Source organism: Papaver somniferum, chromosome 1 (genome assembly GCF_003573695.1).
Source record: "Papaver somniferum cultivar HN1 chromosome 1, ASM357369v1, whole genome shotgun sequence".
Lineage (NCBI taxonomy): Eukaryota > Viridiplantae > Streptophyta > Magnoliopsida > Ranunculales > Papaveraceae > Papaver > Papaver somniferum.
Genome location: NC_039358.1, coordinates 53,392,403 through 53,407,855, shown reverse-complemented (window position 1 = coordinate 53,407,855; position 15,453 = coordinate 53,392,403). Strand labels below are relative to the sequence as shown.

General features: G+C 35.9%; 2 protein-coding genes and 1 non-coding gene across 3 annotated transcripts; all 3 read left to right on the top strand.

Annotated features, from left to right (window-relative positions):
• The first annotated feature begins 590 nt into the window (after window positions 1–590).
• On the top strand, window positions 591–5,525 carry LOC113286960 (peptidyl-prolyl cis-trans isomerase CYP65-like). The gene is made up of 11 exons (XM_026535616.1): window positions 591–1,240; window positions 1,348–1,410; window positions 1,521–1,624; window positions 2,503–2,594; window positions 2,709–2,798; window positions 2,888–2,963; window positions 3,066–3,439; window positions 3,690–3,946; window positions 4,045–4,333; window positions 4,887–4,997; window positions 5,102–5,525. Exons 1-11 carry the CDS (start codon window positions 1,113–1,115, stop codon window positions 5,321–5,323), a joined length of 1,806 nt encoding a protein of 601 aa, XP_026391401.1. The 5' UTR covers window positions 591–1,112; the 3' UTR covers window positions 5,324–5,525.
• Window positions 5,526–6,494: 969 nt separating this feature from the next.
• TRNAI-AAU lies at window positions 6,495–6,568 on the top strand. The gene has a single exon. It is a non-coding gene; the product is annotated as a tRNA-Ile (tRNA).
• A 2,031-nt stretch (window positions 6,569–8,599) lies between these two features.
• LOC113286953 (protein SHORT-ROOT-like) lies at window positions 8,600–10,895 on the top strand. The gene has a single exon (XM_026535610.1). The coding sequence runs from the start codon at window positions 8,946–8,948 to the stop codon at window positions 10,479–10,481; it is 1,536 nt and encodes a 511-aa protein (XP_026391395.1). The 5' UTR covers window positions 8,600–8,945; the 3' UTR covers window positions 10,482–10,895.
• The last annotated feature ends 4,558 nt before the right edge of the window (window positions 10,896–15,453 follow it).

The following is a 15,453-nucleotide window of genomic DNA, read 5'->3' as shown; positions in this document are numbered from 1 at the left end:
TAAAACTTGCACTCTTTTTCTTTTAGCATATCTTTTTAAACTAGCAAATCTGATCAACAACAACTTCATGTTTGGCTTCAGGTAAAACTAGAGACGTAATTAGAGACATTTCAGTTGAGAAATTTAAAGAACTATATTAATAATAAGACCTAGAAGAGATTTTAGCATAGATAAATTTAAGAGAAATGTGAATTTTTGTTGTAAATTAAATGTTCAAATTGAGTGTAATTCACAAAGATAAAAATATACCCGTTTTTTTACCGATGTAAAACTAGTCACTGACGTCCGGTATTTGACTGCTCGCGGCTCATTCCCAACCGCCCTCGATGCATGTCTAACCACTGACATCCCAAGTCCAACCGCGCAGCCTTATCATAGTTGAAAATCAGTTTTGTCTGTCCACGTTGGTGGACACATGTATATATTTAGCACGAGAATCGAACCCCTATCTTATAACTCTGTAATTTGTACATTCTCATAAGTATTGCCCTTAGCTGTGGTGAAAGTTTTGTCACTACTAAAGTCACCGCCTGAAGGTTGCTAAATATGCGGTGCTTTTATAAGTTGTTACCGAGACGCTGCCTTAACCCTTAGATGCGTTAACTTGCCATCATCAAACACGACTTTGGCTCCATATCTCCCAATTCAGTTCTAGGTATTTGATTTCGTGACTTCAATTTAGATTAGCTCCAATTCCCGGCAGCTTTCCTCCTCTTTCGTTGCTGCTCCAAAACCTCTTTTCTCTGCGACTCTTCCGCTCTTCTTTCGTTCTCCTCGGTCATCTTATCCAGCTATTCTCTTTCTCCTAGCTTCCTTTTCTTTTTCAAGTCCAGCAGCAACCTTTCTCAATTAGTTTCAGAGTTCAAGCTCTCCTCAACGCGTTTCCTGATTGCTTCTAAGTTCTTAATGGGGTTTATTCATAGTTGTAATTGGTTTCCCAGTTTAGTTTGATTTCCTCTTTCTATTATATAATGCTTTTAGGAAATATTGTATAAGATAACCTAGTATTGTAGAGTTCGACATCCAACATTATTATCTGAATCTATTGATTTCACTCTAGGTTGCATTGTCAATTGTATCTTTGATCAAACTTATATTAGATCCTATCAAAGATGGGGAAGAAACAACATAGTAAGGATCGTATGTTTATTACAAAGACAGAATGGGCAACTGAATGGGGTGGTGCTAAATCTAAGGAACTTACTACTCCATTCAAGCGTCTTCCTTTCTATTGTTGTGCGTAAGTGCCCTTTCTCATTAAACCCTAAGCTCTTACTTGATAATTTTCAATTTAGGTTTTTTAGTTGATATGTATTTGATTCTGTTTGGTGAACTTGATTGTATCAGGCTTACATTCACGCCGTTTGAGTTTGCGGTTTGTACAAGTGATGGCAGTGTTTTCAACTTAATGTATGTATTTCTCTCCTCAATTAGGGTTTCAATTATGAATTTTTTGGTGAATATTTTTCTGTTTTCCCTTTTGATTTAAGTTCAATTTGTTTTGAATGTAATTTTTATAGGCATATTATTCCTTACATTAAGAAACATGGAAAACATCCGGTTACTGGTGCTCGCCTTACCCAGGAAGATCTCATCCCACTTACTTTTCACAAAAATTCCGAAGGTTGGTTATTTTCCTGTGTTTCATGTTTTACTTCTGATCCTCTAAACTTTACAGTATGCATGATTAGAATTTGAGTGTCACTTGTAACGTTGCCAAACTCTAGTAGTCCGTGACGAGTCAATGGGCAATTTGGGAGTGTAGTATAATGCGAATCTATGGTTTTTATGCCTGTTTATTAAACGATCGTTAAATGATCAAGTTAGGAAAGTTGGGAAGGTTATGTGTATGGATTAATGTAAGCTTTATATCTTACTGGTGTTATGTTATATAGTATAATGTTTCAAAGATTTAGGCAGGTTTGTCCTTAGCTCCTTATCGGTATCATGTTAAGGAGAGCTGATTTCATTTCACACTTTAGCGGTTGGTTGCAAGGGTTGCTGTTTAGTTGTATAATTTTAAGGTGATTTTAGATAACTTGAACGATGCAGTCGAAATGTGTACTTCAACTCTTCAAGCTTGTTGCTATAAATTTTAGGTTCATTGTGATTCTAGTTACTGTTGCTTCAATTTTTTTATTCCTGTTAGGATGTTGTTTTATGGAAATTGTGTATATGACATGTTTACTCATGAATATGGTTGTAGTTTAGGTTACGCCTTTTGCAATGAACAAACAATTGATGATTGATGCATAATGCGTGAAAAAATAGTTGTTGGTTTTGTTTCGGTGACTAGCTTAGGTAGAACATTGAGATTTTATATCTTCTCTGTACAGTGTTGGCTACTACACTAGACATACGACTGTCTTCTCTATTAATTAGAGCCACAATCTTAGTAGTTTCCAGATCAACTTCTCCAGTGCTAATTATATATTGTTTTCTGTTAATTTCTTTAGTTTCATCAATTTAGCCTCTGAAGTACTTCCATATTTGTTACAATAGGAGAATACCATTGCCCAGTTTTGAATAAAGTCTTTACCGAGTTTACACACATAGTTGCTGTGAAGACCACCGGGAACGTGTTCTGTTATGAGGTATGTCACTTGTTTCAGTTTTGTTACCATCATTTTGTCACCTTTTTTTATAGGGAAAGATATATTTTCCTGCTGCTTTACTTCCTTAACACCACACTTACATGTCTTATGAAGGCCATTAAAGAACTGAATATAAAAACTAAAAACTGGAAGGAGCTTCTCACAGATGAACCATTTACTAGGAATGACTTGATTACAATTCAGGTATGCACTAGGATTTTGGAGGTGCTTTCTTACGTGGGATGATATTTGCAAATAAAATTTGAATGTTTTTCTTAATTTCGTTTTTGCAGAACCCAAATGCACTAGACAGCAAGGTCCTTGTGGAATTTGATCACGTAAAGAACAATCTGAAACTCGATGATGAAGGTGAGTGATAATATTACTATGTTAGTATCTTTGTTGGTGTCCAAATCATTTCATCTTGTTTGTATCTGATCATAACTACATTGTGTTGTTTGTTCTTATCAGAATTGAGGAAAATGAGTGAAGATCCTACGTATAACATAAATGCCTCGGGCGATATTAAGCAAATGTTGAAGGAACTTGGAACCGAGAAGGGCAGGGAAGCTGCATTGCATGGAGGAGGTGGTAGCAAAGCACAGAATGAAAGAGCTGCAGTTCTCGCTGATATCTTATTAGCAAGGTCTCGCATCAAAGAGAAAGAAGGTTCTAAATCAAGCACTAATGGAGATGGAACCCCGGCTTACAGTATCGTTGATGCCGCATCGGCTTCTGTTCATGGAAGAAGTGCTGCAGCAGCCAGAGCTACATCAGATGATAAGACTGCTGCACGAATAGCTATGCACAAGGCTGGTGAGCGAGCCCCTGTTAATGCGAAAATGGTTAGTGCTCTTTACTTGAGATAGTTCAAACTTAGCTGCATTCGACCATTAATGACTACTTATTTAGTCTCTGAGTCCGAGATTCTGCTAGCCAGAAATAGTCTATTGAATCCAGAAGTTTCCTACAGAATTTCCCATGTGGGATATCTCAGGGATTTTTGTGGATGACACTTACAAAAGTCATATTGTAAACCTGAAGCTAAATTCCTTAAGTAGTCTTAAAATTCTCACTTTTGAAGGTATTTTTCAGGTAAAAAGTCGCTACACTACAGGTGCTGCTTCACGATCTTTCACATCTACCTCTTACGATCCTGTTACCACGAATGAATTTGAATACATAAAAGTTGAGAAGAATCCTACAAAGAAAGGCTATGTTCAACTTCATACAACACATGGGGACTTGAACATCGAATTGCGCTGTGATATAGCTCCCAGGGCGTGTGAGAACTTCATAACACTCTGCGAACGTGGCTACTATGATGGAACAATTTTCCACCGGAGCATAAGGTATAGGATAAACCCTCCTCATTTGCTCATTAGCTTTCTGGTATTATTTTTCTACCCCTCTACCATTCTTGAAGTCATAACATTGTTACTGTTTGTAGGAATTTTATGATTCAAGGCGGTGACCCTACTGGGACCGGAAAAGGAGGTGAATCCATTTGGGGGAAACCTTTTGCTGACGAGGTTAACTCGAAATTGCTTCACTCAGGCAGGGGCGTTGTCAGCATGGCAAACAGCGGCCCTCATACTAATGGCTCCCAGTTTTTTATACTGTACAAGTCAGCAAATCATTTGAACTATAAGCATACTGTTTTTGGTGAAGTTGTGGGTGGGTTGACTGCCCTTGCGGTGATGGAGAAGGTTCCTGTTGATGACAGTGACAGACCTTTGGTAAGTCTACCCTTCTTCTTTGAATAATTTTAGTCTGTGACTAAGTAAATGTAAATCGTTTATTGCTGAGATTTAACACGATCTCCTGGAATGCATTATAACAAGCATTCGAGGAAGAATTTGTTTTGAGTGAACAATATTCCATTGTAATACAAGATCTAGGAAAGTGGTTGTCTTGACTCTGTCACATGATTCTTGACATAAAGTTAGCGCTGAAGTGTTATCCTTTTTTCTAATATCTAATCGGCTTTGTGACAAAAAGGTTCTCCTGTCTTAAGAGTCACCGTTGTTTTTTACAGTCTTGACAGAGTAAATAATGCTACTAGGCTTTAGAAAAGAAATGTAATACGCACTAAGCAGCAGTGTGTGTTATACGTCTCTTCTTTGCTACCTATTTAAGCATTACTGGTTTAATCATATTCCTCCCACTGTAATTGCTTGATTTGTATTTTCATGAGCGTCAGCACTCCAATTTAAATTCCTTACCTGTCCATACCTTTTTATACTTTCTTATTTCCTTCTTTCTAACATTTATGTGCAACACATTTTGCAGGAAGAAATAAAAATTAAAAGTGTTTCGATATTCGTTAATCCTTATTTAGAACCTGATGAGGAGGAAGAAGATAAGAACAAAGAAGACAAACAAACTGTTGATGAAGACAATGTAAGCTTCATTTCACCTTATTGTTAAGTATTTGAAGACATTGTTATTCAATTTTTTCAAGGATTGACAGGTTTCTGTTGGTTGTGTTTATCTATACATATCAGGATAAGGTGGGGTCTTGGTATAGCAATCCAGGTACCGGATCAACAGAAACTGCAGCAGCTTCGGGTGGCGGCCGAGTGGGTAAATATTTGAAAACTGCAAGGAGTAGTGCCGAAGCAGCTGCTGTTGTTGTTACTGATATGGGCTCAGATGCAAATGTTAGCACCAAGAAAAGGAAAGTAGGTGTGTCCAATGTCGAATTTAAGAACTTCTCATCCTGGTAAAAGTTCCTTCAACTGTCACCACTTTGTACACCAGCAATGAAGTTTGCTTGTTTTGTTGGAAGTATCTGTTTACCTCTTATTGTACCCGTATGTGTACACTATCTGTAAATACGCCAGGCATTTGGAGAGGTTAGATTTTTAGTTTGTCAGGGTATTAATTTTTTATTTTTGACGGAAAACGTCAAATTTAAATTGAAGCAAGCGTCACAAAAAGTGGAAACAGTAATCAATTTCTGCGGATAATAGCATCCCATCCTTGATATATAGTCTGTCTAAAATTTCAACCTACTAAACGCCTTTGCAGAGTCCGGATTTGTAAACCCTAGTAGTTATCGCCCCAGGCTATATTGCAAGTGGTGGAAGAAGTTGGTTCATGGCCATAACATTGTTTTTTCTTCCCTTATTTGGTACTACTACTGTACTTAATCTTGTGGAAGTCGACATCCCATGTAGACTGCCTAATGGCAAGTCAAGGCCTAACACACCGGTCAAATGTGTCAATTGCCGTGGAAATGTCAGTTAGGATTACCCTTTTGCTAAAAACAAGTAGGATGGGGTTACCCTTTTGTATTTTTTCTTTTTCTTTTCTTCTTTGTAATTTTCAAGATGTAACAATGTTATCAGTAGTTAGTTCTGGACAGACAGCCCAGAACTAACTACACAACGCAAGGACGAAACATTTGATTGCATCGTTGGATAATTTTTTAAGCCATTTACATTGTTTGCATCTGAATTTTTCAGGATCAAGAAGTTCCAGTAGGTGTTTTTCTAGTCTCTTTGAACTTACAGACGGTTTCGAATTCTTTATAGGCCTCACAATCAGATGTTTTGAGTCAACTGAAGTTTAAATTCACCCATGGGAAAACAATGCTTTTGGCATTAACCGGCAGTATAGTCCATTTTAGAATTCTCAGAAAGCATTATGAAGCAAAAACCACGAGGGGACCTCAAAAGCACCAACCAACATGTCTTCAAAGACAAAAAAAAAGATAAAGAGTAGAACAAAATTTAGAAAAAAAGAAGAAGATATCCTCTAAAAGGAAAATGAATGATGCCATCAGCATGACACTGGCATCGAACGTTTTCAATCTATGATGATGATACAATTCTCCGCCTTCTCCTGACTATCTAGTATTTTATATATTTAGAGTCGTCGAATTGAGCATCCCTTGGCCCATTAGCTCAGTTGGTTAGAGCGTCGTGCTAATAACGCGAAGGTCGCAGGTTCGAGACCTGCATGGGCCATTTAATTAACTTGTTTTTCATTTCTGCTTTGGATTTTTTTTTTTTTTGATAATAGCTTCACAAAATTGTAATTAAAAATACCTAAACTAAACTGCTTTGGTTGCAATGTCAGCTTCAAATTGGGGAAAAGTAGAACTTTGAATTGTTTTTGATGAAAGGCAATGACATTTCATCTAATTGACCAACTAAATTAGTCATTCAAACACTCGGAAAAGTTCCTTAATCAAAGGAATAAAAAAAATGATTAAACCTATATTTCTAGTGGTTCACATATTAGATTAAAGATAAATATTCTTAGGTTTAGGTAATGAAAATTAGTTAAAACAATAATTAGTTGAAGAGAAGACAAACTAGCTAGCCGTCCTCTCTCATTGTTCTTGAGAGAGTGACTAACATACCCTCCTTGGATAAGACAAATGCACATTGATGTTATTAGGGGTTTTCTTGGATTGAAAGAATTGGCCAAGGAAAGAAAGGACATTCAATCCTTTGACAACACAATGAATGATGACTTCAAGGAACAAATTTCAATACCATATTCTTGGAGAAGGGACAAATAATCCAAGCCATGGAATTTTCCATAATCATTGAATCAATGGATACCCCAAGAATCAAGAAAATAAACAAAACAAAGAAAAAAAAACTATCTTATTGCCCAAAACAACACAACGCCTTGTTGATGAGAAATGATTCAAAATGAAACACGCACCCAGATTAACATGCCCCACTAGCTTGTTTTTCATCTTGCAAGCACCACCAGCCTAGTTGAGAAATGGGTCTACCCCTTATCATGAAAATGGCTCAAGTTTCATGAGAAGTAGAACTTTGATTTCAGTAGAGTTTGGAAAGAAGAGAACATAGGTAAACCTAAGAGGCAATTTTGAGGTAACTAGCAAGAAATGATCACCTAGTTAGAGTAGTATATGTACAGTTAGTGTAGGATGGATGTATTTTTAGGAGTTAGAAAAAAGTTGAAGGCCTGCCTGAATGAGAAAGAAAGCATGTTCCTTGGATTTGGAGACTTGGTACAATAATGTTGTTCTTGTTATCATGGTATTAGTAAATTTCTTTAGTGAAAAAAAGTGAGAATTTAGAAACATGATGATTACTTGTATGGGTTTATGTTTATGTAAAAAAAAAAAAGATAAAGTTTGACAGAGTTTGAATAGTGATTAGGAGGCAAAACATGAATGGGTTAGGATTAGGAAATAGGAGGAAGGTGGTGGTGGTGGATTTGATGATGGATGATGCACGCCAACACCTCCTTTTCTGACGTCCCTCTCTCCCCTCCTCCCAAACCCCAATTGGCACGCCTGCTCCCTCCCACTCAAAAAGCTAACCCACTCAAACCTCTCGACCTTATTTTCTTTATAATATTTTTTTTTTCTTCTTAGCCTGTGTGATACAGACCTTTTGTCAATCTGACTCGAACCAAATTGTCCCTTTTTCTTTTCCTTTCCTTTCTTTTGAAGCATAACCAAATTCTCCCTGATGATATTATGTTCTGAGTTTTGCTTTACTCATAATTTGTAATGCAAGATTTTGGAATGGAATTTTCCTGGCCTACTGATTCTACATTAGTTTTGACAAGCTCAAAATTCCTCCGAAAACTCCACAAATATCAGATTATTTTGCTGTCTGAATTCATAAATTAAGAGTCTTACAATTTTTCGAACCTCCTCAAAAATCTATTTATTCATATTTTACTACTTATATTCACAAGTTTTTATAGAAAGCGAAATTTGTAGTCCTACAATTTTTTACAGCACACCAGGCCGAGCATATACTACATATGTGAAATGAAAATGATCATAGCAAGTACTTCGAGTCAGATTGAGTCAGATTTAGAGAGTCGACTCAGCCAAAAAAACAAGAAGCAGACAAACCCAACACACCCTATAGTCTACTGTGTCAGATTGAATTCCATTTAGTGATGAGACCTTCTCTTTTGCCACCTCTATCTCTCTATACATACACTACAACATCAGTCAATCCTTGTACTCAAAAAAACGAATAAAAACACAAAAGAAAACCCACTCATTTCTCATCGATTACACCAAAAGCAAGGCACCAGAGATTCCCTCCACCACCCTCCACCACCTATCTCATCACTCACTGTAAAAAAAAAAAACAACTAAAATCCAATCCCAAGATCCTCTTCTTACAAACTCTCTTTTATACTTCTCCACTGTTTGTTACTCTCATTACAAAAATTCTACCACTCAGACACCAAAAATTCTACTTCTACTCCAATACCTTAAAAAAGAAAAAAAAGAAAGAAAAGAAAAGTGGGTTGTTTTTATACAACAACCACACAACAAAGTCATTACAGCATCTAGTAATGTTTTTGATGGTCGTTGTGGTACTGGTGGGTTAAATGGATACTTTGTTTAGGTTAGTTAGTCTTCAACAATCTGACCAATCCATCAATACTACTACCACTGCTTCAACCAGAACTACTTCTACTACTTCTAGATCTTCTAATTCCAGACAAAGCTTTAACAACAACAATACTCACTGTTACCAAAACTATACTAGTATTCAAGAAGAAGAATGCAGCAACTTTTTCATGGACGAAGACAATTTCTCTTCTTCTTCTTCTGCTAAACAACATCTCTACCCTTCACCTTCTTCTGCTTACCACCCTCATCAACAACAGCAACATACTCCAACAAGCACCACTTCATCTCATGAGAATCAGTTCATCAACTACCAAAACCAGCAACCAATTCTGCAAGATCTTTCTCTCGACTTATCATCTAGTAAATGGTCATGTAATTTGCTCGTCGAAGCTGCACGTGCTATTGCCGATAGGAACAAGGAACGTGTACAGCAACTTATGTGGATGCTTAATGAACTTAATTCGCCGTATGGAGATACTGATCAGAAACTAGCTTCTTACTTTCTACAAGCTTTGTTCTGTCGTATGACTGATTCAGGAGAACGCTGTTATCGTACGTTAAGATCTGCATCGGAGAAGACATGTTCGTTTGAATCGACACGAAAGGTGGTGCTCAAGTTTCAAGAAGTTAGTCCATGGACTACTTTTGGTCATGTAGCTTCAAATGGTGCGATCATGGAAGCTTTTGAAGGTGAAGCTAAATTACATATAATTGATATTAGTAATACTTATTGTACTCAATGGCCTACTTTGCTAGAAGCTTTAGCTACACGTACTGATGATACACCGCATCTCCGTTTAACCACGATCATTTCTAGTGCTGTGGGTACTGCAGCGGTTCAAAGAGTCATGAAAGAGATCGGCACACGGATGGAAAAGTTTGCTAGACTTATGGGAGTGCCATTTAAGTTCAATGTAATCCATCATTCTGGTGATCTATCAGAGTTGAGTTTCATTCCAGAATTAGACTTAAAAGATGATGAAGCATTAGCCATTAACTGCAACGGCATGTTGCATACCATCGGAGACGTTGGTAATCAGCGTAACACTGTTTTATCGGCTTTCCGCACGTTAAATCCAAAAATCATTACAGTGGTTGAAGAAGAAGCTGATTTGGATATCGGTGTTGATGGTTTTGAGTTCGTTAAAGGGTTCCAGGAATGTTTGAGATACTTTAGGGTTTATTTTGAAGCATTAGATGAAAGTTTTACTAAAACAAGTAATGAGAGGTTGATGTTAGAAAGAGTAGCTGGAAGAGCATTAGTTGATCTGTTGGCATGTCCAATTGGTGCATCAAGTGAGAGGAGAGAATCAGCTGCGCGTTGGTCTCATAGGTTACGCGCAACTGGGTTTAATTCACTTGGTTATAGTGATGACGTTTCAGATGATGTGAAGGCACTTTTGAGAAGGTACAAAGAAGGATGGTCTATGACTCAAAATTCTGATCATGCTGGAATTTTCTTGGCTTGGAAAGATCAGCCTGTTGTATGGGCTTCTGCTTGGAAGCCTTAGATGACGCATTGGCACTCGTTATAAGGGTTTTAATTCCACTGGAGAAGATTTAGAGTTTCTCTGGGTGGCCGTAGAATCACCACTCTAGTCATGCAATGGAGTATTTTTAAGGTAATTCAATCACAAACAGAAAAATGATAGGGTTTTAGAGAGAGTTTTGGTGATTGTAGAACAAAAAATCACACTTTGATTATCTCTATATTTATTTTTTTTGGTGTTCATTTTCTTGTTCATTGTTATTAAAATTATTATTGTTATTATTATCTTTTTTATTTATATAGAGGTTTTTCGCTGTCTTTGTTTTGGATTTCTCAAGTCTAAGTAGTAGTCCCTGGAAAATCTGTCAAGTGAATTTTGGTATTGTGAAGCTATTTATTTCAAGATTATTAAATAATCAGTGCGTGTTTGTTCAAAGGGAATGGTATCACTTTCGCAGTAATACAATTCCATTTTTATTTCTGTTCGATCGCCTGCTCGTACTTACGTTAAGACATGATTAGAAGATTATTTGGTTAATACAATCATCAACTTTTTTATATTTGAATCATCATTGATAATAATATACTAATGGAGTAGGTGTTATGTATATATTGAAGTGATATCACGCCTGGATATTATATATGTATAACTACTACATTCAAACCAAAATAAATAGATAAATTAGAGAAGAAAAAAGTTTAAAGATAACGAAAGAAAAGGGTGTCATTATCCAGAGAGGAACAATGGAATCTTAGGACGGCCATGACCAGTGCACCAAGCCAAAGATTTTGGGTTTTCTTTTTTCTTCTTTTATGTAGAGAAACTAAGGCTTGGTCTAGTAATATTTAGAAGTGGCCTGCATGTTGTCTTTTCAAGTGTGGGTCGAGTACTTTTCTTTTTCCTTTGCTCTGATATGCAAAAGACAATGCAAACTAAGGGTTCCTTTCTATCCTTCTCATTCTGAAACAAAGTGGAAATACGAATATGTATTGATATATACATCATAAGGGCCACCATTATTAATTCTCTACCACCGCCATGCACCACCACCACAACCAGTAGTCAATCACAAGATTCACAAGTCACTTAGCAATATCTCATGGCCATGGTCATTTTTCTCTTCTTCTTTTTTTCCATACGGAAAATTTTAGGCATCCATGGTCATGGTCTTGAGAGGGAAAAATAAAGGGACTTTATATTGAGTTCTCACATGGGCACACATATAGATATAGATAGACGTATAAAGATGATCAGAGAGAGATGGATAGTGGGAACTTCTTTTTAGGGGGGTTTTGTTTTTGTTTTTGGTTACATCTTTTGATTAGATTTACATCCAACACCTCTATCTCTAGTCTCTTCTCTATTAAAGTTCTTTCTTTCTCTTTTTTTTTCTATTCCCCCATCTCTATCATTTCCCTTCTTTGTTTTCTTGTACATTACTCATGGTCTTTTAGGTTGTTCTCCAGAAAGCACTTGCATACTCCTTGTTCACTTTTGCTTGTGTTCTTGACTATGACTGTAAAGTTTAGTATTAGTGAGTTAGGAATCGTTCAACTTTATACTTGATAAATATATTTTAATGGAATCATTTGTAAATTAGCACTGCCCTACTAATTAAGTGTGTTGTTGTACATTCCTTATGGACAATGGTAATCAGTTTATGATGATGTCTGTGTCAGTAAATTTTGGATTTTGGGACAAATTTAGGAGTATTTAGGCCAAACACTGTGGTTGGGAATTTGGTTTGGCTATAACTTAAATGTAAGGTGCACCTCGCTTCGGAAAGGGGTATCACTTAGCTAATATAGACGGAAACTCAGTTTCCTTGAAGTTTTCTTTTTTTGCCCAAACATCATTTTGATGGATTTAGATAAATATGGATATCAAAAATTTTAAGGAAAAAAATGGAAATATAATAGGAAAAAGGGAATTTTAATAAAATAAAAGAGTTCAAAGTGAAAAATTTGGAGTAAAAATGGATAAACACTGAAAATTTGAATACGTAAATTGAATACCCATCTAAAAAATCACGAAAACTAAATTCCCGTATGGACCTAAAAACAAAAACTAGATTTCCATAAAATAGTTTTTCAAGAGACATCACTTAGCCACATAATCCAATCTTTTTTGTAGCGAAACGGAATGGCCAAATTAAAGCCAAGCAAAGGGTCATAGGCGTTAGAAAATTTTAGATCACTGAGTACACATTGGTAAATCAAGATCACTATATCAATTCAGGATCGCATTATGAATGTTGTTTTTGTTATAGATTTTTTTTCCCCTAAGAAAGATAATTATTCATTTCATTAATGAAAGTTTACAACATTTTGGAGAAAGTATGAGCAGTTATCCTCATACCGTTCTCATGTTACATTCATAACTCTTCTATGCTTAGCAACTATATCATCCAAGCTATTTAGGTCTCTCTTAAAGTGCTTGAAACTAAATATTAGTATCTTTCAAAAGAAATAAACAGTCATCTAAGACAGAGTAACAAGTCCAACTAATTTGGCCTTTGCAATTATTGAGATACGCCATAATATTTTTGACATCACTAATTAAAAAAATGTTCTGATAATTCCTATCTTTAATCCAATTAGAAGCTTCAAGCAAAGCCGTATTTTCAGCTCCCTATGGATTGTTGGCCACTCCTGAAACTAATTTGCATCCCATGAAGCCACCTGTAGATTGCATAGCCACAATACCAATACCAGATTTATCAGTCACTTTATCAGAAGAGGCATCACAATATATAAGAAGACAGTCTTGAGGGACATTCAGAGTGCTAGCAAATTCCTGAACTGGAATAGGTATGCTTGGATTAGAGGTAGAGTTAATCACTAGAGAATTGGCAGTTTCCTCAGAGATTATAACAACAGCTCTAGCTGCGACTTGGTGGTTAAGGGAATTTCCTTGGAAAACTGTAGAACATTTGTCTTTCTAGATACACCATGCAGTGGTCATGATAGCGACAAGGTGATTTTGAATATGTCTGGTAGAAAGCCATTTAGAAATCCAGACTTTAATACTAATATCAGTGTCAGTATCCTGTAAAACATGAGTGCTCACATTTAGAATGTTAGACCAAACATAAATAGAGAAAGGACAATGTAAGATCATATGTTTTGGTGTTTCAGAGATACTTGAGTTACACATTTTGCAACTATCATCATGATTGTAATTATAACTAGCAAGTTTACTACCTGTAGGGAGGATATTTTCTACACATTTCCAGAGAAATAATTGAGTTCTTGGTAGAAATGAAGACTTCCATAGAGCTTTTTATATGTTTCAATATCAAGACTAAGGACATAGTTACGAGGAAGTTCATTAGCAAGCAATTTATAAACAGAGTTAACCGTCAGTACTCCATTCTTGTTATATGGCCAAATGAGTGTGTCACATTTCCAGATGGAGATTCTCATATTACATATTGCTTGACAGTTTTCACTAGTAAAGAAGAGGGGACATTCAACTTTTGGTGTCTTGATCAATAAAGTATGAAACACTATAATTAATATTAGGATAATTCACGCATATATGAACGTATGGATTAGGAATCCCAGGTAGCATGCTGCTTAATTATATCTAAACCATGACAAATACTATATCAAATCCAAGACTGATTCCAAGACTTCTTGTAATGAATATGGTGAAATTTTTTAAAATATTTACACTTCAAAATCTTCATCCAAAGTTCATTAGGACTTTGAATTAACATCCAAACAGTTCTGGTTAAGAGTGTTAGATTCATTTTCTTAAGTTCCTAAAACCTAGACCACCCTGGAGCTTATGAGTACAAACATTGTCTCATTGTTTGAAGTAATAGCCCTTATGACCATTTTCCCCCCCATCAAAAATCCCTTTGGGATTTTTCCATCTTAGAAATGATAGTATCAGGCAGGAGAAAGGAATCCATATGATAGTTAGAGGAAGTTTTGAGGGTATGTTGGACAAGAATAGACCTCCCTGATTGATCTAATTGTTTACCTTTCCAGTTAGACACTTTAGAATCATGTTGAGTGATTAAATGTGACATAGACTTTGTTTTATTCCTTTTGAGAAAGAGTGGAATGCCAAAATATTTTTCATTAAGCTCAATCTTTCTAACATTCATAGATCTAATAACAGAAACACAATGGTCTGGATGAACAATTTTTCTAAAAAAGGTTTGAAAATTTATCATTTGTCTAGAATACGACTAAAATCTTTAATCAAGGACATAAGATTACTAGACTCATTGTGAGTAGATTTTGTAAAGAGCAGACAATCATCTGCAAAAAGAAATTGGAAAATACTTGGAGCATCATGATAACCTTTAATCCATGAATGAGATGAGAGTGCTCATCATGAATAAGGTATCTGGAGAAAGACTCCTTACAAAATATAAACAAATAAGGAGACAAAGGATCTCCTTCTCTTAAACCTCTTGAAGGTTTGTAAGAAGAACAAGGAAATCCATTCAAGAGGATTGATATATTGGTAGTACTAATGCACTGAAAAATCAGTTGGCACCAATGTTCAGAAAAATCAAATCTCTTGAGGACAACAATTAAGAGGGACCATTCTACTCTATCAAAGGCCTTAGACATATCTAATTTAAGTCTCATGATTTCACATTTATCTTTCTTCTTTTTTCATAGTATGCACCAGCTAATGGGATATCTGAAAAAGCGGGGGTCTAACAAACACACCCAATATTTCGCTTAGAAATCTGTATGGACAAACTCCAATATACTTTCGATAAAATCAACTAGACATGCAGACTCAATATCAAGAAAAGCATATCCAAGAGTTGTATCTCAGTTTCTCAATTCAATCTGCAATCAAAAGAATAGGAATTTGCGAGCCCGATTGAATATAAGAGAAATAACTTGAACGGTACCAAAGACAATGTTCAAGGATCAATCAATTTCAATTAACAACCAAATGTTGGATTTACCAATTGATCGTTTCAACGCACAACCTGTAATATTTCTATTATATAACAAAA